Source organism: Cupressus sempervirens, chromosome 8 (genome assembly GCF_028749045.1).
Source record: "Cupressus sempervirens isolate cs-2001-9-10 chromosome 8, ASM2874904v1, whole genome shotgun sequence".
NCBI lineage: Eukaryota > Viridiplantae > Streptophyta > Pinopsida > Cupressales > Cupressaceae > Cupressus > Cupressus sempervirens.
This window is the reverse complement of record NC_143125.1, coordinates 524,933,793-524,961,055: the sequence shown is the minus strand read 5'-3', so window position 1 is coordinate 524,961,055 and position 27,263 is coordinate 524,933,793. Positions and strand designations below refer to the sequence as shown.

Sequence of the window (27,263 nt, the reverse complement as noted above, 5' to 3'; positions counted from 1 at the left end):
TAGACTACTGTACAAGATGGGACTTGACCAAATCTTGCGGCAATGAATTCTCGAAGAAATACCAAAAGTATTAAAAGAGGCACAAGAAAGGCCAACAAGCGGACATATGAGTCCGACACAACTGCACGGAAGATACTCCTTGTAGGACTATGGTGGCCTATTGTGCACAACAACACCAAGCAGTGGGTGGTTGGATGTGATACATGTCAAAGCAAGGAAGCCACTGAAGAGGGATTTTATGCCCCTGAACCCCTCACAGATGCAGGAACTTTTCGAACGATAGGGACTGGACTTTGTTGAACCCCTGAAGGTGAGAAAAGCCTGCAGATGTTGATACATCATCGTAGCAACAAAGTACCTCACAAAGTGGGTAGAGGCACGGGCCTTACCAGATAACTCAACATTGAGTACACCAAAATTCATTTATGAACAAATCATTAAAAGGTACAGCATCCCAATCCAACTGACAAACGACTGCAAAGGGCACTTTGTCAACCATGTCATTAAACTACTTACGATACAATTTAAAATCTACCATTCCCTTTCAAGCCCGTACTACCCGAGAGCGAATGGGAAAGTTGAATCAACAAACAAAATCTTGGTTTCAATGATTTATAAATCTTGCGGTGTTGAAGGCGGAGATTGGGAAGAGAAGTTGTCATCGGCATTATGGGCATACCGTACCTCCTACAAAGTCACCACAGGACAACCCCATTCCAATCAATGTATGGTCAGGAGGCCGTAGTACCAACAAAGTTCATGGTACCAAGCTTATGAATAGCAATTGAGAACAAATTGGGAGACTTGGAGAGTCTTAGAGAGAGGTTATACAACCGAAATAAGCTTGATGAACAAAGACTACAAGCACAATGGGCTGCAAAGATCAAACCAGCTTAGGCGCAAAGTTTGGCACGACAAGCATCGAAAACTAAACAAATTCATGCCAAGCTAACTAGTACTGAAATATAATGGGCGTAATGAGATCAAACCAGGTAAATTCAAGGTGAAGTGGGTCAGGCCATATAAGATCCGTGAAGTTGGCGATAACAGAGCAATCAAGCAATGGGCATTGGAGGGGAAAAATTGACCGACCTAGTAAATGGTTCAAAGTTAAAAGTTCATCATCAGAGGATTGAAGCCCGGTGAGATAATGACACCCGAAAGAATGATTCAGATAGAATGTGAATATTTAATAATAATTATAGAATATATATATATATTTTTTACAAAACTTTAGGCGATGTGGGAATTACTGATTTTGATATTGATCGACAAACAATATAAAATTCTGATTTAGAGACAACTTAAAAATAAACATATGAAAGAACAAACATCGTACAATGTACGGCATTATAAGGAATTAATCAAGGGGGAAGGAGCCAAACACCGTACTGACATTTGAAGAAACCAAATACCGTACAGCCCAGGCAAAAGACAACATAAATGACCCTAAGCAGAAATCGTACGACACCATGGAATTAGAGTGTTGCACGACCGTACGACATATTCAAGAAGACATTGTACGGCCATGTTAAAGGGCACACTGCACGCTGAGAAGGCACATCGTATAGCCAAGCTGGCAGGCATAGCATTAGAAAGCACCATCCACCATACGGCCAAGGAAGGAATAGGATTTTTTAAACAAAGCTCACTATGTTGAAGACCCGTATAGACCGTACGATAGTGAAAAGTATTAAAGAGAACAATTAAACACAGTACGGCCACAACAACAATACAAAGAGATAAGCGGCATTAGACAGAATATAACACCATACAATAGAAACAAACAACAATGAAAGTAATAGTTATTACAAACTTATAAAGGCAACAATTGCATCGAAGGGAAAAGGTTTGATTTCCCATCTACCATAGAAAGGACCTCATGTGTATATTATCAAGGGTTCTAGAGAAATATTTATTTAGTGTGGGGATGTATACGGAAATTTACAAAGAGCGGGTATCAAGAATAGAGGAAAGAAGAGGAATTCACAACATTCGTACGACCATAATAGCCCATTTATCGAGGTGCTCCATTTGTCAAGGTGTTCCATTATTAAGCGGAGAGTAAAGACAAGGAGTCGTACGGACCTTGCAATCAAGTAGCCTTGAACCCTAATAGTTTCACCTAATCGTTCCTTGAAAATAAGAAGAGTGATTATAGCGTGGGCAAGGAAAAGAGCCTAGAAAAAGAAGATGGAAGAGGATTTGACTACCAGTAAGTGGATGAATAAGAATGTGCAAACATTGCCCTCAAGCATCCGCATTGCAGGAGGCACGAGCTCAAGCAAAAAGGACAAACTGCAAGCATAGAGGACTGCAACAATGCATCTCCCGCCTCAAAACATACCCTTTGAAGGTCTAAATGGGTTGGCGTGCAGGAAATGGTGGCAAGATACCTCGAATGACAATGCGGTAAAGCCCTGCATAAGGAAGGCATAGGCGGGATGGGCAATCCGGATGTGGGTCTTCTGCATTCAAGCGTATGAGGCCTTTCTATGAACTATGATAGGTTTTCCAGAACAAGCACATTTTCCTACCTAGGCAGAACCTCATAATTTCTTTCACAGCACCAGACTTTACAAGGGTACTTGGCATACCCGAACATGCACAGAGTCAAGAAGATTGATGGAAAACCCACGAAATTGAGTCGAGAGGCAAAGGTGTCCCTAATAGAGCTGGTGCGCAGCAAATTGTCTTAGACAAAGAAAGAAGCAAGCAAAGGATTGAAAAAATCCAACATTTAGGAGGGAAATTGGCATTGGTTGATGGACTTGGTTACGAGCAGGCTCACAGGTTCAAGCCACCCATCAGATATTTCTTTCCCACAATTAATGATGATGAACAGAATCATGAATGGAAAGGTGTACGATTGGGAAGCAATACTTGCAAAATGCATGTATTAATTCATGACATAGCACAAAACATTCTACATGCCCCATTATGCCATTGGACTATTCCTTGATGCTACGGCACGAATGATCCCCATTGATAGGCTGGAGGTCAAGCCTAGCCCACTCACTCCAGGTGAGCCCTCCATTATGCAATGGAAGCATTTAGACACAGCAAATGGGCAGAAGGCCACGGTCGAGCAGAAGCAACTTAGAGAGGGAGGCTCAAAACACAGGAACACAGATAGCAGCAAGTGGGAGACATCAGCCGAAGATACCAATGAGACAGGATGCAGAGAATGAGGATAGCACGCAAATGGAAGATGATGAGGAGGTCAAAGTAATCACCGCGACACAATTACTATTTCCACAGTCTTCCCTCTACGTGACATCTCATTTGGCTCCTGTAGGTGTACATATTCCTGGCTTTCCTGGCTTCGGACAGTTTAGGCAGCCCATAGTCATGACTCCCATTACAGTAGTAACCCAACCAATACCCGAAGGGATCCTAGAGCCTACAGTTATTCTAGAGGCAGTGGTTATACATCACGGATAGTCTCTTACATCGCCACCTACAGTTGTACCGGAAGAGGTGTTGGAGACACCTGAGGGGGTGATGGAGATACCTACACAAGAGGAGGCACCTGAGAGCCCGAGGGCACCACAAATTCGATTGGACGTAGTTGATTCAAACATTGTAGTCACCTTGGATGTTGCATTATTGGCTAGGCCAACCAATGAGGATAATAGTAGGGCAAGAACAGCACAAGACTTGAGTGCTTATCTAAGTTGGAGGTTTAACATCAGGCCAGTAGCACGCCATCCAATCTTCTCTCGCCTACGAGGGAAGTGCCTCAGGAGGAGGAACCTATAGTCCCGCAGGAGGAGAGTCACCCCACTGGTACAGATGAGCTACCACCTCCACTTCCAACAAATAGCATTGTTGTGATGATGTTAGAGGCAGTTGAGACAGCTATGGGCACACAAGAGTAGCCCGCATCGAGATCATTGACAAACATGGGGGAGAATGTAGAGGCATACTTAGCTAATATAGTGACTCGAGGTCACCAAGTGATGATTTCAGCGGAGGCACGCGCACTAGAGATAGTTGTGTAGGAGCTAGAGCTTGTTCTATCCTTTATGTGAGTCGGTTGCCCAACTTCATTTACAACATGCTTTGAGGCACGAGGGTGGCCTAAAATTGAGACTCTGGAGATGCAACAGGAGTGGAGTGTGAGAGAGCCCAATGGAGAACCTTACCCAAGAGATAGTGCAAGTGTATTGAGACGCCTACTATGCTCTACGAAGGAGTCAAGCAAATCAGGTAGTAGCAGAGAAGGTTCGGGAAGAGACAGCTACCCGATTAGCGATAGTAGAAGCAAGTTTGGCTACACAACAATCAGCTTGGGAATTAGAACAGCCAGCACTCATTGCCCAATTGGAGGCAGTTAAACAGGAAAAGGAATCAAAGAAGGCAACATTCTTATCTCAACTTGAAGAAGCAAAGCAAGCAAACAGTCGGCTACAGGAGTCGAAAGCAAACGAGGTGGAGCTAGGCAATATAGTACAAATGATGAAGAAAGCTATAGAGATTCAGATGCAGGCTGAGGCGGATTTGAAGACAAGGACTCAACAGGTGCACGAGTTACAAGCACAGTTGCACCCTCCTGCCTAGTCATGTTTTGATGTACTTAGTGGTCTCCATTTTGTCGTCCAGAGATGACTTTTCTTTTGGGGGGATGATGTTATCGGCAAAAGTATAACAAAGCCGATAGGATTAGTTAGTACCTGAAAGGTTGCATGACAGTCGACTTGCCCCTTCGGAATATATATGTATATCATCCTATTGGACTATGAATCATCATTATATTGGTACTTATTTTTATATGCTCTACTTATATGACTAATGTACTATCTTGTTCTGTGTCAAATGTTGGTCTCTAAATGCAATAAATATCCGCTTACCCTGTGCAATAAACACACTTGATGAATCATTCCCTCCTATATAGGATTTAGATATAGCTTTAGAGACTGACTACCACTAGAAGAGGGGAGAAAAAGTTGCAAAGTTATTTTACATAATCCATCTTAAATGTCAAGCTTTGTTAACTTCAAATCCGAGTAAAGTTTTTGGGCTACTGAGTTTTATCCAAGTAAAAAATTTAAAACTATGGTCAGGAGTTTGACAAGAGAATGGACAAGCAGAATACAAATTGGGCACTGAGGCAAAGCCTATAATCAAAAGAATGGGGCCTAACACTATTAGACAAAGTTACGATGAAAAATAATAGGCTGTGACACCAAGAAAAAGATCCTAGTGCATGAATGTGAGTACATATTATCAACCTGAAACAAGAAATGAAAAACGAAAAAACAAGGCATGTGCAAGAAGAGTTATTGAGAAGCAGGAACTGCCCCATATAATTCATAATGTGTAGATGAGAGAGTTTATAGGATCTTTCTTTGGACATCCTCTCAGGTGATGGAAGGCTGCATGTACCCTTGCTATATTGGACAAATATCCTGTGACATTTGCCTTCTAGGTGGTTGCCATCATTACAAGGAAAGCTGGCAGTTAAAATGGGCATTAATGTTGCTCTACTTCAAAACAAACTCTAGAAAAGTACAACTCTATATTGAAGACAGCAAAGATCCAAAGAGGAAAGGAAACTTCATATTGACAGAATGAGAAGACATTTCAAATTCAGTGTTCAAATTGGTTCATAATGTGTCGATGAGAAAGCTCATAGGACCTTTCTTTGGACATCTTACTCGGTGGTGGAAGGCTGCATGTACCCTTGCTATATTGGACAAATACCCTGTGACATTTGCCTACTAGGTGGTTGATATCACTACAAGGAAAGCTGACAGTTAAAATGGGCATTACTGTTACTCTACTTCAAAACAAACTCTAGAAAAGTACAACTCTATATTGAAGACAGCAAAGATCCAAAGAGGAATGGAAATTTGACATTGACAGATTGAGAAGTTATTTCAGATTCAACGTCCCGATTGGGCTTCTTGTTGAGAGAGGGTACCACTTTAAACATTTTTGTTGTCTTGTCAGATCCTGCATTGATCCTTCCACAGTGGTCGTCAACATCGATGGTCTTAGCTCTTCTAGCTTAGGCCTTGCTGCAAACATGTGATAGCACCATTTCCATTTATATCTCCCATTTTGTTTATCATAAGATTCATGCTTCATTGAGGTATCTTCCTGTGAAATGGCTATTTGTACTTGTACTTAGATCTTATGGTATGAGGTTTATTTTTTTTCGTTTAACAGACGCTATATTATTTCTTTGCAGTTTGTAGTTAATGTATAATTTCCTTCATAAATCAGGACTCTCTTTGCTGAGTACTCTATTCTAATAATCATACTTTTTAAGTCACGTTGATCTACTACCGTCATGTGAGGACATTAAAAAATTACATCCTCTCTTTCTAACTAGATGTCCAACAGGAATCAAGATTTCAAAAAATGCTATCACATTGCTAATTCAGACCCATCATTTTTATTTGGTAATCCTACAAAAATTAAGGCTTTTGACATAAACACAGTGATGGAAATTTAGTTTGGATTCTAGTATGGTTGCGAGTTCAAGATTTGGGTTCAAAATCTGTCCAATTTTTTTTGAGTTGGGTTCAGATTCGCTTTGCATTTGCCTGTACAAGATATGCATATATATACATCATAGTAATGAGAATCGCCATGAAATCGCTGGTTTGATGATTCAATTCATGGCTGCTGATTTTTTGTGAACCGGTGAATCAAATCACCAAATTCATGGCATGAATTGCATGAATCAATTCATGCAAAAAATCACCTAAATCACCTTGATGAATCACAAAAAATTGGTCATGCGGGTTGTGAAAAAGTCAAGTCAAAATTTAATAAAAACACATCTTTTTATTTATTTTTTTGCCTTTCCCCTTTGTTTTAACCCTAAAGGGCATTCTAACTGTTTAGCACAAGTAGAAGAGAGGAAAAGTGAGAGAGAAAAAGAGAAAAGAAAAACCACATGTTTGCAACCAGCAGGAAAGAAGAGCACCAAAGAGATCAAAAATCCATTTAGGAATGCCATCAAATTGCATTGGGGCCATTAAGGAGTCAATAGCAACACTCTTCAACTCATTTGCAAAAGGTTAGTGTTGATTTATTTATTTTATGTTAGTGTAGTATTTATTTTTTGTTAAATTTTTTAAGTTTTCATTTGCAAATCTTGAATGTTTTTCGGTTTTGCTAAATTGCAAAGTAGGCTTTGCTATTTTGTTTATTAGTTTAAAACTTTGAGGTTTTACTTGAATTTTCTTATTGCAGCAGCCTTAAATTTCATTTTCCACAATGGGTAAAAACAATGAATGTTAAAAAAATACCAAAGACTTTCCTGGAAGAACAAAATATCAAATGAAATGTATGTTTTGTAAAGATATAAATTTAGGTGGCATTTATAGATTTAAATACTACATTGCTGCTATACCCGGACATAATATTACAATTTGCACTCAACAAATTGTTGAGGCAAAATGCACTTGTTTAGTGGTATTAAAAAAATATGAACAGGAGAAATTAAATAAGAAAAGGCAACTTGAAGGGTTAAGCGCTATTGGCTCCCATGCTCCCATAGCCGCATTGGCATCCACATCTATAAGTTGTGTTGGAGAGGATTCTTCCAGACCTCCTTTTTGTCCGAGTGTTAGTGCTCATGCTAGTGTTGTTGTTGGTGCTAGTGCTAGTCATTCTTATACTGAGAATGAGTCCAACCTATTGCAGCCTAGACTACAAAAGAATAAATCGAATAGTTACTTTGTCCCCCGCACTTCTCCTAACTCACAACCCACACTTGAGGGCATGGGTTTGAACAATGAAATTCATGATGCTGCTAGAAAAGAAATTTGCAAATTTTGGTACTTTTGCAACATTCCATTTATTGCAGCCAGGTAATTGATTCTTTTTTATTTGTTTTCTTTAAGGTTAACCATTAAGTAAAATTTTAATTATATCTATTTGTTTAATGATTCATTGATTAATCAAAGATTTACTTTACAAGTTTACATAATGATTTGTCATCTGCATTTCTAATCATAATCTATTTGTGACAGGGCTCCTTATTGACAAAACATGATAGATGTGGTCACAATTTGTGGTTCAAGATTTAAAAGTGGATACATCTTAGATGAAAGGGTGAGGATATGAAGGTTGAGCTTGAGGACAATCAAAAAGAGTGGACCAAAAAGGGTTGCACCATAATGACTAATGGTTGGATGGAAAGGAGGAATAGAACACTCCTCAATTTTCTTGTTTCCTGTGGAGGTGATTGATCATTCTACTTTCCTACATGCATTGTTGTGAATCGTGATTGAATAATTTAAATTTTGATTTGTCGATTGCTAATTGTTGATGATCCACAATAATTCATTATATTGTAGGGTATACAATGTTACTCAAATCCACTGATGCTTTCATGCATATGAAAAATGCCACGTACTTATGTGAGGTTATTGAGGACGTACTTATGTGAGGTTATTGAGGAAGTCAGAGTAGAGGTGGGGGAACAAAATGTGGTGCAAGTGGTGATCGATAATGCAGCAAGTTATTTTGTTCCAAGTGAACTTTTAACTTTTCAAGTTTGAAAATAAACTTAATTGAATTTTGAGCTTTTTCCAATTCTAAGTCTCCTAAATTGTTTAAATTTCTAATTAATTTTAAATTGTTGTAGGTAAACTTTTGATGGCGAGGCACCCCACCATATTTTGGTCTCCTTGTGCGGCACATTGCCTTGACCTCATATTGGAGGAAATTGGCAAGCTTGAGTGGGTCAAATCATGTGTAGAAAGGGCCAAAAACATATGCAAGTTTATCTACAATCATACATTCGTCCTCAGCACAATGAGGGGCTACACAAGAGGCAAGGAGTTAGCCGGTCCAGGCATCACGAGGTTTGTGTCAAATTTCATCGCACTACAGTCCTTGTTGACATCAAGGACAAATTTGAGGAGCATGTTTGTTGGGCGGGAGTGGACTACATATTCCTATGCTATGACCATTGCAGAAGTAAATGTGGTGAATTGCATCTTTGATGAGGATGGTTTTTCGAAACTTGCTAAAGAGATTGTTGAGGTCAATTTCTTATAATTTAACATTTAGTATTTAATATTTATTATTTAATTGTTTAATTATTTAGTTTTACTTTTAGTTTTGACTCATGTTTATTTACATTACATGCAAGTCACTGAGCCCATCGTATCTCTCCTACGAACTTCTGATGGGGAGAAGCCCTCTATGCGCTACATATATGAGGGCATGGATAGGGCCAAAGAGGCCATTAGAGCCCAATATGCAGGAGTGCAGATTTGGCAGATCATTGATAGGAGATGGCAAAATCAGCTCTACCGACCCATTCATGCAGCAAATTATTATTTGAATCCAGCATTATGTTTCCATCTTGACTTCAAGGTGGATGAGGAGGTTTTCACCGATCTATATACAGTGGTCCAGAGATTGACTTGTGATGAGGATAGCACAGTTGCAACCATTGAGCTAGACAAATTCAATAATAAAGAAGGGTCAATTTTCTCTAGCAGGTTGGCCATCAATGCTCAGACAACAATACAACCAGCTAAAAATAATATATTCTTAAATCTTACATTTATGGCTTATAACTCGTGCATTTTAATTTTTGATCTTGTCATTTTAGAGTTGTAAATGAGACTAATTGTTTTTGTTTTCCCTTATTTCAATAGATGGTGGCAAATGTTTAGGCCAACCCCCCAAAAACTTCAGAAAATTGCCATCTGTATTCTGAGTCAACCAAGCAATGCTTCTAGATGTGAATGTCTGAGCATATCCACTTGAAGAGTAGAAATAGGTTTTTTGTGCAGAGGTTGAATGATCTTGTCTTTGTTCATTACAACCTTCGTCTTAGGATCAAACAGATTTTGGGTGTTGACTCCTCTCTGATCATTATGGAGGAGATTGATTTAGAATCAAAGTGGCTCACTGACGCTATCGATCCAGTCTTCACTGAGGCAAACCATGAGTGGGTTGACCACGTAGATAGAAAGGTTGAGGCTATGGCCTTGGCAAAGGAGGTAGGTAGAACACATTCATGTTGGAAGCATGAATGCTGATGATATTCCTATGGGGGAGTAATGTAGAAGCATGATTAGATCATTATTTTGATGATATGTTACATTCATAACTGTGTTTGTCATTGATGTCAACATAGTTGTTTTATGTGGTATCTGACAGAAGAACAGCGGTAAAGATAAAGTTGGTACGAACAAATCATTGAGTATTTTCACTAGCAAGGTTAATGGGAGATACTACTAAATGTCTAGCATATGCAACTAACCTCGTGTACAAAAGATATTAAGTCTGGAAGAAGTTATGCATGTTTTGGTGAAGACTATTCTAAGATAGAGTTTACAAAAGCATGTTTTGGTAAACTTGTTATATCTCTTAGCAGAATTGTTATTCTGAGAAGCAAGGTAAAAGGTGTGTAGAAGAAATGTTGGATATGACATGGCTAAGCTTGCTCGTCATAATATTACATGTACGAGAAGTTATTCAAGTTACAAGGCGACTGATTAATGTTATCGCTAAGTAAAACATGTTCTTTACGAGGTCCTATAATAATTAATTGAGAAGGTGCAATACCCGACTCAAGAGAATTGTTTTGTGGACTTGGTATAAAGGAAGGACATTTTCCTTTGTTATGTATGGAAGAATGCAATAAGCAAGAAGAGCGAAAAGGAGAAGAAAAGATATAATTGTGAAGATAAGCAGAGCAGAGTGAAGTTGGAGAAAACTTTGTTGCCGAGGTTTTATTTTGAGATCCGCAATTTAGTATTTGGATCCAAGGTTTGTGACCTGGCCTACAAGGTCTAACAATGATTGGTCCGGTTGACATGACAGAGGAAAGAGGATAAAGCACAATACGAACAATTATTCTACAAGGAATAGATGAGAGATCAGTTGGATAGTGAACTTCAGTGGTCTTGCTCCAAAAGCTGTTTGGGCAATGAGTCCTTCTGCCTTCTACAACTCCTAATAGGGTTTGCACAACTCCTAATAGGGTTGGAATCTCCTAACAAGGATTCAAAGTCTCCTAATAGGGTCTCTTATGTACTAAATGTGTTTATAGACTCCTAACAGGGTCCATCCTCTAACAAGGAATATATATATATCAGTATATCTTTGTGGGCATCATTCCCATTGAGGTTTTCCCTTTGATCCAGGGTTTCCCTCGTTAACAAATCTGATGTAATTGTGTATGTGCATCTTGTTATGATTGTTGTTTAATTTGGATAAATGGTTAAGATTAATTAAGGTTGATAAATGTTTTAGTTGGAAAACTGATTCACCCCCCTACCCCCCCTCAATTACATTGGTGGACTATTATTTCTAATAGTTTAGGCATTGGCAGACGCGCACGCGCACGCACAGACACAAGCCCTAGTGATGTTTGTGAGCCCATCTTACCTACAGGGACTATGGCTCAGTAGTCCTCTAGGACTTACCTTAGACGCCTTTGTAAAGACAAGATACTTAGTGGTTGAGGCTGACACTGAGCTTGAGGATGACGATGGGGCTTGAGCTAGAGCCTTGTTTTTTCATTTTGTTTATAGATACCGATAGACATACGTTTCATGGATCTTCATCTTATATACATTTATGATTTGATGTCTTATGGATCATTATCTTACATACATTCTATGATTTGACTCATGATCGTATGATTTCTATTTACTTTAGCTACATTTTACATTTTACGTGTAATGTAGTTACATATGTGATAGATTTACCATTTATGTTCCAAACTTCCATGTTTATGTATGTTAGCTTCTATTTGATGATATTATAGTGTGTTTAAGTTATATTCAATAAAGGGTGCATGATATAAGTTTTAAATTGTTAAAATCTCTAAATTTCAAGGGTTTTTAAATTTGTCAATTCATGGCCGATTCACAACTCGATTCGAGCTTGCTAATTCTGATCTAATTCTAATTCTCATTACTTTGATACACACACAAACACACACCTCTGTGTATGTGTGTGTTTGCAGCAGCAACTAAATTCATACACCATTATGCTAAGCTCTTCTTTGTTAAGTTTGTCTCCTCTCCATAGAAAGAAGTAAGCACTCTAAATCTATGTTGTATAGATAATTGTAAGTTGTTTAAGCAAAATCATAAATAGGGCCTTCGAAAAATCCATCCCACCTTATACCTGCAACATAGCACTAAGAAAGGTGAGTTTACTTTTCAGCTCGGTAAGACACCCTCTTTTGCATGGGAATATTTCTTAGTTTCTCTTCTTCTAGATAACCAAAAATTCTCATTAGTCAAGTAAATACAAAAAATATTAAGCTCACAAGAAAACCCTAATATATCTAGCAAAAATTTTAGACTAAATAAAACCATACTTACAATCCTAGCCAATAAGGTTGCCCACAAATGAAGACCAAAGAGAGAATGCGTAATAACAATCAAAAAACAAAAGCACAAAGATCTTAGTAACATCACATAGATCAGAAACTCTAGCAAGGATACCAATGACATTGAACACACAGACAAAAAATAACTTTTTATTAGAAGCAAACATCTAAAGCTGGCTATTTTTGAGACCCATGATTTGCCCCAAACATGCCCTAATCTAGCACGCTACAAATCATTGAAAAGTCAAATATACTACCATTTGCAGCCAAATTCAGCCCAATCTTCCCTGGCTCACGTGGCAATCTCAAATTCTTCTCATGTTCACCTGTTAGTTTGCAAAGTCGGCCAAATTCTTCATAAAGTCGCCCACGGTCCTATAGAATGAATTCGCAACGAACTACTCAAACTATGGGCGACTTTTCGGCAAATTCGCAGCATACCAGAATTTGGTGTGAACCAGCTTCCAACCTTCACCCTTTCTTAGTGAATCTAGTAAATTAGCATATTTTCTATGCCACTAATACCTAATCACAGTCATTCCCTGTTGTGGTATATAAAAAGGCAGTAAAAATAAAGTACAAAATAACTACAAGATTGAAAGGTTGTACAATCACTGTTTAGGTTCTATATCTACAGGAAGGCAAAATGAAACAACAGAAATTAGAATCAAAGCAAAAAAAGTAAAACATGTTGAGTATATAACTGGATAATCTATTGGTCTGAATGTGCAAACCGCACTTGATCTTCTCATCCTAAATATCATACGTATGGCATTATATATATTCCAGGTTTTCCTCTTGTGAGGTGGCAACTTCCTAAAAGATTCTTTGATATTAAACACTAATCTAACACATTGTGTGTGTTAGTGATTAATGGTAATTAAACTTGCAAATTGCCGATTTATGGAGAAGTCATATGTGCCGACTTAGGAATGGGACATGTCCCTTTGAGGGTCATGTCCTTTAGTCGGGATATTTAGGAAGGATAGTATTGCAATTTGAAGGACACACAAATACTCTCAAGTTTGCTTCTTCAAGCACTATTATCTAATCGATTTATTGCAGAAATAAAATACTATCAGATCAGTTTGAAAATTGACAGCTACTTCAGAATTTAAGAAATTCGATTTTAAGCTTTCAAGGATACATCAAAAATCTGATTAGAAACATAATATTGCAGAAAATTTACATGGTATCAGAGCATTGGTAGTCGAACCTAGGCTTTGCAAAATTCAATAATCAAACTTCGTTTATATCTAGCAACCATCTCCTATGTTCAATGGCATACACAATCAGACCCGAGGACAGATTTGATGGGAAAGAACACTTCGATGCCTGGAAATTCAGAATCATGATTATTCTTGAAGAGAATGATGTATAACAATTTGCTGAAAGAGCATCCAAACAACCTTCAGTTGAACCTCATAAATATATATGGAGCAAAGGAAATAGAAATGCAATTCAAATCATATTAGATGGAGCAAAAAATGATATCATACCCATGCTTACAAAACATCAAAATGCATTTGATATGATGAAAGCATTACGAAAGGCATATGAGGTCAACAATGCAACTAGGGTTCTCACACTAAAAAGACAACTAAATCACATTCAGATAAAGAAAGGAGAATCAATGAATTCTTACTTCCTAAGGGTTGCCGACATTAGAGATGAACCGTCAAGTGTAGGAACCATTATTAGTGACACAGAATTAACACTAATGGCTATAGATGGATAACCAGATTCATGGGAGACTTTTGCACAAGGGATAAGTGCAAGAAATAATCTTCCTGACTTCAACAGAGTGAAGAACAATTGTCTTCAAGAAGAATCCAGAAAACTAAAGAAAGGAGGGAAACTGAAAATAGAAGATGAAGAACTTCATGTTCTTAATACGAACTCCTATAAGGGCAAGAAGAATCAAAAGAATGGAAAACCCAAGAAAGATTTATCCAAAATAGTGTTTCAAATGTGAAAAGTTCGGACACTACAAATCTAATTGTCCTGCGAATTCTAAACAAGAAGCAAACTGTACAAATGTTACTAGAGAAGAAGATACCTATGATCCTGAGAATCGTGTATTGTACTCATCACTATCAAATGAAATTTCAAGTAAAGCATGGGTAATTGATAGTGGATCTTCTAGACACATAATGGGATACAAAGAAGCACTAGACTCTTTTTCAGAAAAAGTTAATGGTGAAGTCACCATTGGTGATAATTCAGCACATTCTGTCGAAGGAATTGGAAATTGCACCTTGAAGCTAAAACCTGGGAATTCTCTTCTTCTCAAAGGTGTACTCTACGTACCAAGAATTAAAAGAAACTTAATCTCAATTACAGCAATAGAAGATGATGGGCATAATGTAGCATTCATGGACAGCAAAGTAATAACTTGGGCAAAGAACTCCTCAATCAAGAAAGCAAAGTTGATTGGTCAGAGAAAAGGATATTTGTATGAATTGAATACAAAATCTAGTGGACCTATCCAAGCCTTAATTCATGAAGCTACAAACATAAATGAAATATGGCACAGAAGATTACGGCATCTAAATTTCAAAACCCTATCAACAATGGAGAAAATGGTTATTGGGTTACCTAAACTAAATAAAGACCACTCAAGCATATGCAAAGGGTGTGCTCCGGGTAAGAACACACGAAGTCCATTTCATGATAGCACTAGGAAAACAAATAATGTATTAGAATTAATTAATTCAAATTTATATGGACCTATGTGTGTTCCTTCTCTTGGAGGATTTTCGTATTACATTTTGTTCATAGATGACTTCTCTAGGAAAACATGGATTTACTTCTTAAAATGCAAAGAATCAGAAGAAATCCTAAAGAGATTTTTAAAATTCAAGACAATAACTGAAAACTTTTCAGGACATAAAATTTAAACCCTTAGAACTGATAATGGAGGGGAATATACCTCAAACTTGTTTAAGTGGTTTTGTAAAGAATCAGGGATTAAGAGGGAGTACCTGTTCCTTATAATCTAGAACAAAACGAAGTAGCAGAAAGAAAGAATAGAACAATTATAGAAGCTGCTAGAGCTATGATTTTTGATCAAAATCTAGAATAATATCTTTGGGCAGAAGCCTCTTCTACTACTGTCTATATTCAAAACAGAAGCCCTCACTCTTACTTTAGAGATAAAACTCCTGAAGAAGTATTTACTAAGGTTAAACCCAATATAAGAAATCTTAGGATTTTTGGGTGCCCCGTATATATCCATGTTCCAAAACAAAAGAGAACCAAGTTAAAACCCTCTGGGAGGAAAGGTATTTTTGTAGGGTATAGCGAAACATCTAAGGCATATAGGATTTTCATACCTGGACAGAAAAGAATTGAACTTTGTAGGGATGTGATTTTTGGAGAAGACCTTGCATTCAAAAGAACCCTAAGTTCTGAAGAACCTTCTCCTTAATCTAGTTCTGAAAGAAATAGTGAATCTAGGTCCCAGAGGGAGAACTTAGAAGAAATTGAAGATGAAATTCAAAATTTGAATCTTGAAGAAACTCAAAATTCAAAGACAACACCACTTTGGGCCATTAAAACAATCGAGGCAGCTCAAGACTTTGTTGCACCTTCCGAAATAGTCAGAGAAAGCAAAAGACCTAAAAGATTCTCTAGTTATACAACAAACATGAATGATTTATCCAAAACAGAACCAACCAATCCTTTTGATACTATTAAACATACAGCTTGGAAAGAAGCTATGACAGAAGAATACCAATCTATTATGAAAAATGATGTTTGGGAAATTGTTCCAAGACCTAAAGGAAAATCAGTTGTTTCTTCCAAGTGGATATTTAAAATAAAGCATGCTACTGACGATGGCATTGAAAAGTATAAAACTAGATTTGTAGCCAGAGAATTTTCTCAAAAGGGATTGATTATGAAGAAACCTTTGCTCCTGTTGCCAGATATACCTTCGTAAGAGCAGTCTTAGCAATTGCAGCATCGAAGGGATGGAAAGTGCATTAGATGGATGTAAAAACAGCATTCCTAAATGTAAAGATTATAGAAGAAGTATATCTAGAGCAACCTAAAGGATTTGAAACTCATGATCCTAACGCTTTTGTTTGCAAGCTCAAGAAAGCTCTCTATGGTCTTAAATAAGCTCCCAGGGCCTGGTATGAAAGAATTGATAAGTATCTCACCGGCTTAGGATTCTCCAAGAATGAACCCGATTCAAATTTATATTATAAAAGAGATAAAAATGATATGGTAATTCTGATACTGTATGTTGATGATTTACTAATAACAGGTGATGATCATCTTATAGATCAATGCAAGAAAGATCTAATTAGAAAATTCGAGATGAAAGATTTGGGACTCCATTACTTTCTAGGACTGGAAGTACGGCAGAATTCTGACAGTATCATACTTAATCAAGGGAAGTATACATCAAACATTTTGAAGAGATTTGGAATGTGGAATTGCAAGCCTGTGTCTTCTCCAATGGAGACTAATCTACATAAACTTAAGGAAGCAACAGCAGAATCACCTTCGATAGATTCTACTCTCTACAAACAAATGATTGAGTCCCTTATGTACTTAGTAAATACAATACCAGAAATTTGCTATATTGGTAATGCCTTAAGCCAGTTTATGTGTGAGCCAAAGGAAATTCACCTAGTTGCAATTAAACACATTATGAGATACTTACAAGGCACTCTTAATTTTGGACTCAAATACGAGAAGGTTGGCTTAGACTTACATGGATTCACTAATTCAAATTGGGATGGAAGTGTTAAAGACAGAAAAAGTGCTTCAGTATACTTCAGTCTAGGATCAGCAATGATATCTTGGATATGCAAAAAGCAGTCTTCAATAGCGCAGAGCTCCACAGAAGCCGAATACATTGCAGCAGTGATGGCTTCTCGAGAAGCAATCTAGCTAAGGAAGTTACTTGTGGGATTATTTGGGCAAGTCGTGAATCCTACGATTATTCATTGTAATAATCAAAGTTCCATCAAACTTTCAGTGAATCCATTTTTTCATGACAGGTCCAAGCATATTGAAATTCCTTACCATTATGTAAGAGATATGGTAGACAGGAATTCTGTAAAATTAGAATACATTTGCACTGGAGATCATACAGTAGACATATTCACCAAACCTCTATCTAGAGTGGAGATAGAACACTTCAAGAGGAGACTTGGTATGGCTCAGTTGTAATCCATTTGTACTCTTTAAATTATTAATAAAATAATTATATTTGTCAGGCTATTGACTGTTATGGGCTCCACCATTTGTATTCATTATTTAAGAGGTGATGATCTCTGAGATAATGAATACCTGTATAAGAGACATTATGAGAGATGACAATCTCTTCGATAATGTGCTAAACAGTAGAGTTCTACCGTAAGATCTAGATGAGTTCAAGATCATATTGTGATGTAGACATTGCTATGTCTATGAGTCACAATTTGGATAAAGAAAGAATTTTAGTATTCTCCGAGTTTATCCTATATTCTGGTAGGTCTTAAACTCAGGATCATGTTGTGATATAGAAATACCAATTTCTATGAGTCACAACTTGGATAATTGAAGAAATTAAATTACTCTTCAGATTTATCCTGTATCTTATCACTAGTAGTAATGATTTGTCATATCACAGGTTTAGTAATATGACATTGTATCATGTGTTCTATGATACCACATACTAAGAAGATTCAGACAAATATAGAGTATTAATTCTTGCTTATTCATCTGTATTGATGTTGCCAAATATGATATCTCTCTGTATGATTATCAAGTTAAGAGAGAGTGTTAAGTATATAACCAGATAATCTACACGTCTGAATGTGCAGACCGCACTTGATCTTCTCATCCTAAATATCATAAGTATGGCATTATATATATTCCATGTTTTCCTCTTGTGAGGTGGCAACTTCCTAAAAGATTATTTGATATTAAACACTAATCTAACACATTGTGTTAGTGATTAATGGTAATTAAACTTGCAAATCTCCAATTTATGGAGAAGTCATATGTGCCGACTTAGGAAAGGGACATGTCCCTTTGAGGGTCATGTCCTTTAGTCGGGATATTTAGGAAGGATAGTATTGCAGTTTGAAGGACACACAAATACTCTCAAGTCTGCTTCTTCAAGCAATATTATCTAATTGATTTATTGCAGAAATAAAATACTTTCAGATCAGTTTGAAGATTGACAACCACTTCAGAATTAAGAAGTTCGATTTTAAGAAACATAATATTGCAGAAACTTTACAAAACAAAGAAAGTCGTTTCAAATGCTTTCAGTAGCAAAAATGAAACAAAAGAGACTGATCCGACCTCTCTTTTATTTCGCTACAGCAAACAGATTAATTCATGACAACAAGCTCTTATCTTCAAACATTTCTCAAGATGGGGGCTGAGGCATGGTAGCAAAAAGAAATAAGAGAATGAATATGGGACATCCTTGGATACTCAATTTGTCAATATTTTGCTGGAATGGGTGAAACTCCAAGCAATTACACTGACTTGTTAATAATTTAGAATATATCTCTACAGTGTAACTGTTAAAGACCAATTTCAAAAGCTCAAAAAGCACCAGTCATCTAAAAAGGCTATAGAACCTATTCCCAAGCACAGGATGTGTCTATGAACCAATCTCAATTGTCATTTCCATTTATTTGGAAGAGAATCACTGACAATAAGAAACAATTATAACGTGATGGTAATATTAACAACTAATATAAGTCATGTGACCACTTGGAAGTTCCTACCCAAAGCAATATAGTAAAATGGGCTACTTTTAAAAACAAAATATAGGATTTTGACTATATCATTGTGCATCCATTCAATCAAAAATAATACATTTGTTGAAAACTACAACGTATGCAATTATGTCTAAAAGAAATGTCTCTAAACCAGATCCCAAACTCACCACAAGTTAGGTAGGTTAGGCAAGTTGGCGAGCAGAGTCCACTTTGTCGAGTAATGCTGACTCGGCTGCTCGGCTCGCCAAGTAATTGGCTTATAACTCGTCTAACTCGGCAAGTTTGCAAAACTCGCCAAACTCGTCGAGTGTAAGCATGCATAACTTGGCCAAGTCCAAGAATATGCTTCCAAGTTTACTCTGAAATTCAACACTTGGCTCAAGGGGCGAGAGTATTTATGGAATGTCCCCATTTTTGGCAAGTCTATGCAGTTGATGGAGTTAGCTCATCATAGCCACACTCGTTAACTGACAGGATGTTTTTGGGGTCCCAATTGTGAAATTAATATTTTTAGTAAGTTAATTCTTGGCAGTCGCTATTTTTGGCAGTATAGTGGGTGGCTCTGGCAGTTGGTCGTCACTTGCAATTAATCAGGTTAATAATTACATGAGCTCTTATTTAGTTATTTTTCATTGAGTTGCATTATTATAATAATGTTTATATTATTATAATAATGACTTTAAAAGATATTTCTAAAAAGCATGTTGGAAAGTTTCTAGTGTTGAGTTCTTTTTGGAAACTTCCACAATTTCTGAAGTGAAGTTTTTTAAGAAACTTTGGCCAATGAAAGGTTATAAATGAGAGCTCGTTTCATTAGGAAAAGCACGCTTGATTATATATTTGATTTTGTGCCTTTGTGGTTTTTTCTGAGTTATGAACTGTACGCCCTTGCTGAAGTATAAGGGTTGGAAATTCTAAGAATTACACTTGCGATTTAGCTGCTAAGGTATAGCTAAGATTGCCTAACTTCTCTACTATTCATCACAGTAGCTCAAAAGTGTTTTTCAGTCCACTGCTGAAGTATAGTGGATTTGTTATTTACTGGATATTTTCTCCTACTGTTTCTTCTGTGCCTTGGAGATCAGAGTTGAAGACATAGGCTGATTAGTGGTGGATTTCGAATGAGATCATTCACATTCTGTGAAGCTGAATATTGGTGTTCAAATTTCTCTGAGAAGTTTGTTGTTAATTCCTCATAGCTGATGTGGGGTATGAAATCTGCATTTGATTTGGACATAACAGCTGGATGGCTACTCCTTTATTAATTGCTATCACTGCCTGAGGAAATCAAGGCTTGTGAAAGTTGCGTTTTGAAGATGGGCGGGGTTACGGCTGATTGGTAGTACCTGTGATAACTGGATGGGATTAAATTGCCCACGGATTAGTCTATTTGGAGTTGGCGGATAATATCTTTCATGGTGTAATTGAATCCACCATCAGCGTTCAGCATTCTTGGCTTTGAATTGGTAATTTGGAGTGGCACCAGTTTGTATGTGTGAACTGGCCAGAGGTAGTCTCCAAATCAGTGGATTGACATCAGCAAAGGACAAATCAGGTTTTCATTATTTTTAATTTAAAACATACTGAATTGTAATCTTGTCTTTCCTTATCTGGTTGCATACAGTAGTGCCATCCTTGTGTTTATTATATATTCTGAAAAAATTCAAAAAAAAGTATATATTTCATAAACAAACACAAAAGAAACAACAAACATTGTTCACTGGAATACATAATATAGTTGGGACACACATTGGGTTTTTACAATTTATACAAGTATAACATCAAAGTTATAATTTATGTTTGGATAAATACTATCATGATGTTTGAGATTTTAGCTTCATCGTAGTTAAGATGCAAACTCTAGATTAGACTCAACCAAATTTCAAGATTCAGCACACCTTCAACACTCTAACCCCTCATAACCTATCCTAACCTTCTAAGGTCAAACTGAAGCTAGAACAAGGATTGCCTAAAGGTTTTAAGTTATCAACTGATTTCATCCAAAATCCCTTTGGTTTCAATTCCATATTATAGACAGAATTAGCTACAATTGACATTTTACATTAATGATAGATTTAGCATTTATGTTCCTTGTTTATGTATGTGATGACAAATTAGCTTCTGCTTGATAATGTTAAGTTATATTCAATAAAGGGTGCATGGAACACATTTTAAATCATTAAAATCTCTAAAATTCAAGGGTTTTTTCATTTTGTCGAGCCGTTGGCGAGTCATAACCAAGTCACGAGTCGGATCCGCCTTGCAAAGTCCGAGCCGAGTCCGAGTTTGGGAACTATGCTCTAAACAAGAGCATAAATAATAGGTCATTAATTAAAAATGCAATATGAGGTATATATATGGTGGACCATGACCATGAATGCACATTTTTGTCTTTTCATGAACATTAAGAAAATGAAGACAGGAAATTCTGGGAAGTTCACCAACAAAGGCTGATAGGCGCATCAAAAGAAGGGATATTTAATCTCCTATTTACATCATTGTAAACTAACATATATCTTGCAAACAAAGAGTTGACTGCAGTCATATTTTCAATTTTTGGTTACTAGCCAGAAAAAAAATCAAAGAATATTTCTGCAAGAAAAGATTACGCAATCCTTATACTGATTAATACTAATCATGAAAAATCAATAGAGTAAATTCTTTAACTTCATTAGCAATCTAGATACCATCTATAGAAATTCACATCTGATTCTATGAATGCTACTAAAGTAAAGCCATACGTTACCTGTCAAACTATTCCGAACACGAGCACCTATGATCTTGTCAGTGAGTTCATCCTTGTTAAGTGCTATGGCTTCTGCATGATTAAGCACTGCTGCACCTGCTAATGCAGCTGTACAGGCCAATCCAACATTAAGGCGTGCATCATTCATTTGCCCATCATAGTAAACTACAGTTCCCTTCAAACTTTTATCATGCCCCATTTTTGCAAGAGTTGGAAAGAGTTCAACTGACTCCTGCGCTGAACAGTATCGTGACAAATGCAGCATTCGTGTTCCTGCAACTACATCATACAGCTTTAGCCCAGCCCAAAAATATAAGACTTCAAACCAGCTATAACAAGGAGTCATTGTCGGCAACGCATTGCAAAGATGTGGTGCATTCTTGATAATTCGATCCCGCTCCTCAAGAGCATGAAAGACCAACTTTAACTGTCCATAATCAAAGTTAAATACTGCCTTTTCCAAGTAACGGACACCTGTTTCAACAAAAATAAAAGTAGTATATTAACCTCACCTAAGCATTCATAGAAACTAAAAACAGCAACAAAACATAATCAATTAAAATTTAAATCTTACTATCAGAAATCTAATTTGTAAAATTAGAAAAATTATCGAGTTTGTGCTTCAACACATTCCGTATATGTCATTGGATTGCTTTGATGCAAACAATTGCCATTCATGCAGGCTAACAATAAATACAATGTCTATTCCTTGTTTCATAAGTTGAACAAATAAGACAACTTCCCTTCAACCCTAGCCAGATAAGTTTTACAAATCAAATAAGTTCCCTTTTTGCAAATTCGGCATATTCAGCATAATGTTCCAAAAGGCACATTTTAGTATAAAGCATGTGCCTGTAAATATTATCTAGAAATGGCACAACAAAGATCGTTGACATGTTTAAAATTTAAAATGGTCTCAAGAATTGCACAATATTTTAAGGTGAGCTATTGAGTGCGAAGAGAAGCATTTCAGGGTAAGGGCAGGTGTTACTGCTTCAAAACCTCCACTTGGTTCCCATGCTTTAAAAAAGCAGATTAAATTGAGAGATGCATCCCACACTATTAAAATTTAGACTTATAACATAAGGTTTAATCAAAACACTATGCAATATTGTTTATATTCCACAAGGTATGTTAAGGATACACACACACACTTAACATAAATTCCCCCACATTCAGTTATGGACCAACCACACTTCCGCTGCACTTACTTTGATGGATGAAATGTAATATAAAATGGAAATCAACTACCTTTCCCACAGAGGTCAAAACCTTAGAAGACTGTTGTGTTTTCTGTGTTCGAGATTTCAGAGCTCTTGACGGGACAAGGAATAAATAAGGGAGGAGTGAGTCATGTCGCTGATAGGACATGACTCCACATTGGAGTCACGTCCCATCAGGTACGTGACTCGCAATGAAACTCAAGTAATTTGCCACCTTCGGTGATAAATACTATTGACCCCGATCTATTTTTATTAATGCATTAATATATAAGGTCTTCAATATATATATATATATAGATATATATATAATGAATTTATGATATCACCATGTAAATAATAATAATCATATAAATGTGGAACATAATTTTAATAATGAGTTTTGTCCTTATCAACTAACACATCAACACTCCCTCTTAGTTTAGAAGGAAAAAAAAAGAAATGCGAAGACAACAAATGAAGAGAAACAATCCAAGAAATCTTTGATCAAAAGACTTTTTATTAAATGATAGCATAAAGATATTGTCCCATTCGAGTGTCAACTCATGACACTCGCCATTTATATTTTAATAGCATTTTAATTTGAGCATTGGCCTATCAGAACATCAATCAAATTATATTCACCAAGTACTCTAAGCAATGGCCTATCAGAACATCAACTGAATAGTATTCACCAAATACTCAAAAGTGGTAATGGCCTATCAGAATATCAAGGCAGGATATTCACCAAGTATCGAAGATATATCCATACAAGCAACTTGTAGATAGTCAATTAATGGCATCTAACGCCTAGTTGTTGATTTATAAGATGAAGTATTTCATGAAAACATTTACACTATGTATATCATGATACAAGTTATTGTAAGGTCGTCACCTTTCAATAACTTGTCCTAATAACAAGTGAAATCATTTGAAAGTCGTCACTTCCTTATGAAATACACAGGTTTCATAAAAAATTACAATATATATATACAAAGTACAATAATCAATCTATCTGAGATGTTTTCTCAAAATTTACAACAAAGCTCTTTAAAAAAATGTTTCACTTTTTTCACAGCAAGAGATTTAGTAAGAATGTTGGCAATCTGATTCTCTGTACTGATGTATTTCAACTTGATCACATTCTTTTCAACCATGTCTCGTACATAGTGATAAGGTATCACAATATGTTTAGATCTGTTGTGAAATACTAGATTTAGGGAGAGTTTGATGCATCTCTAGTTATCACAGTAGATAATAGTAGGTGGTAGATGCTTTCCAAACAATCTGACTAGAAGCTTTCTCAACCATACCGCTTCTCGAGCTCCCATGGATGTTGCTATATATTCTGCTTCAGTAGAGCTTTGAGCTACAAATGATTGTTTTCTACTAAACCATGATATCATTGTTGATCCCAAAGTAAAACAACATCTTGTTGTACTTTTTCGATCTAAGGAGTTTCCAACCCAATCTAAACCAATATAAACCACTTAGATTTAATTCAACATTTGTGTATTTTAGACCATATTCAATCGTCCCATGAAGATACTCAAGGATGTGTTTTGCTACTACTAAGTGAACTTGTTTGGGTTCACACATAAACTGACTTAAGGCATTCAATGCATAACAAATGTCAGGTCTTGTATTTACCAAGTACATTAGGGCTCCAATAATTTGTCGATAGAGAGTAGGATCAACATTCTCAGAATCTTTAGTAGCTTCTTTCAACTTCTGCAAATTTGTTTCTATAGGAGTCTTCATGGGTTTGCTTTCCAACATTCCAAAGTGTTTACGTATATCCAATGTATACTTCCCTTGATTTAGAATGATCTCATTAGTATGTTGTCATACTTCTAGTCCTAGAAAATAGTCTAAAAATCCTAGATCCTTCATATCAAATTCAGATGCTAGGTCTTGTTTGCAGTTTGCAATGAGATGATCTTCTCCTATAATCAATAGATCATCCACACATAATACTAGAATCAACATATCACCTTTTTGTACTTTGAAGTACAAGTTTGCTTCTTCATCATATTTAGTGAAGCCAAGTTTAGTTAAATGATGGTCTATTCGTTCATACCAAGCTTGGGGAGCTTGTTTTAGTCCATACAATGCTTTCTTTAATTTGCAAACATGTGACTGTCGGTTATGTACAACAAATCTTTCGGGTTGCTCAAGATACACTTTCTCTATGACTCCATTTAAAAATGCAATCTTGACATTCATTTGATGAATTTTCCATCCTTTAGAGGCAGCAATGGCTATGACAGATCTAATAGAGGTATATCTAGCTATAGGTGCAAAAGTTTCTTCATAGTCGATTCCTTCCTTTCGAGAGAAACCTCTTGCAACAAACCTAGCTTTATATTTTTCAATACTTCCATCTGGAGAATGTTTAATTTTGATTAACCATTTTGAAAATACGACGGATTTATTTTTCGGTCTAGGAACAATATCCCAAACATGGTTTTTAAGGATAAAGTTATATTCTTCAGTCATGGCATCTTTCCAGTTTTGTTATTTAATGGTGTCTCTTATATTTGAAGGTTCAAAATTTGATAGTTTACTCATGAGTGCAGTATAACTAGAAAATATATTTGGATGTTTTCTTTCTCTAATGGATTCTAAAGGAGCTGAACTATTTTCTTCGATTAGTTTTCTAGCCCTTAATGGTCGCTTCTTTTCTTTAGAAATGTAAGTCATATCCATAGGTTCAGTGGGATTTTCTTCTTCTACTTGATTCTCCCTCTCAATCTTAGAGGATGCTTCTTCTATATTTTCTTCATTATTTCATTCATTTTCAAATTTAGATCTTTTGTATACAGTGTCTTCATCAAATATTACATTTGTACTCAATTCAATATTTCTTTGCCCAGTGATGTATATGTGATATGCTTTAGAAGTTCACTATATCCTATAAAGATTCCTCTTTTTCCTAAGGGTGCTAGTTTAGATCTTTTATCTTTTGGAATGTGAATAAAAACATGGCACCCAAATATCCTTAGGTGACTGAAATCAGGTTTCTTCCTAGAAAATACTTCTTCTGGAGTTTAAGATCAAGACGAGAGTGGGGACATCTATTCTGAATATAAACAGCAGTGTTAGAGGCTTCACCCCAAAGAAAGGTTTCTAAGTTTTGATCATCAATTATGGCTTTACGGGATTCCACAATAGTTTTGTTCTTTCTTTCTGCCACCCCATTTTGTCATTGATTGTAGGGTACTGAAAACTCCCTCTTAATCCCAGCATTTTTGCAATAGTTTTGAAAAATATCTTAAGTATATTCCTTATCATTATCAGTTCTTAGAGTTTTAATTTTCTTACCACACTAGTTTCCTACAAGTGCTTTGAATTCTTTAAACTTTCAAAATCTCTTCAGATTCTTTGCATTTAAGAAAGTAGATCCATGTCTTTCTAGAGTGATCATCGACAAAGATGATGTAGAAAGAGAAACCTCCTAGAGAAGATACAGACATTGCCAATTTTGTAAGCATTTTCCATATTTGAATTCTTCGGCTAGGCTAAAACTTTACCCTCCATAAATGTGACTCGGTATCCTTCATCTTCAAGTACAGATATAGACATCAAAATTCTCTTTATACCTAGTACATAAAGAACTTTATTCAGTTCTATTGAAGTTCCTGAATTTAGGTTTATTACACGAATCCCAATGCCTTTTACAGGAAAACTGGTGTCGTCTCCAATGGTTACATTATCAACATAGTCTTCTTTAATTGAATCAAATTGTTCTTTGAAACCAGTGATATGACGGGAAGCTCCACTGTCAATTACATAGGTATTTGATCTATTTGATACTTCACTAGAAAGGGCTGAATAGGAAGCATTATTCTCTGAAATTCCATTCGAATTGTTTAATTGAGCAAATGTGGCTTTGTTGTTTTAGCCTATCAGGACATTTCAATGCTGGATGTCCCTACTTATCACATCTGAAGCATTGCATTTTGGAGAAGTCTAGTTGTCTTCTCTTTCCTTTAAATTTTTGTTTCTTCTTTCTTTTATTTACTTGAGTTAGAAAGAGCTTGTATGTATTCTTTTGTAGAGGAGATATCTATGCCTCGAGATATTAACATACATTCCTCTTGTATGCAATCTGCTTTGAGTCTGCCAAGTTTAAGAAACTTTGATCGAGAGCATACTCCTTGTCTGAATGTATCGCAAGATGTCGGAGACCTTTTAAAGCCATTATGGTTAGTTCCTTCCCATCACAAATATGACCTATTGTTGACAGTTGA

The 27,263-nt window shown here is 36.4% G+C and overlaps 1 protein-coding gene across 1 annotated transcript in view; it reads right to left on the bottom strand.

Annotated features, from left to right (window-relative positions):
• The window catches only part of LOC149543503 (glycerol-3-phosphate dehydrogenase SDP6, mitochondrial-like), a 178,502-nt gene that overhangs the window by 74,303 nt on the left and 76,936 nt on the right, over positions 1-27,263 (bottom strand). Inside the window, exon 2 of the mRNA XM_089798307.1 lies at positions 21,812-22,285. Coding sequence (XP_089654433.1) covers positions 21,812-22,285 — 474 coding nt within the window. The remainder of the gene's footprint in view (positions 1-21,811; positions 22,286-27,263) is intronic.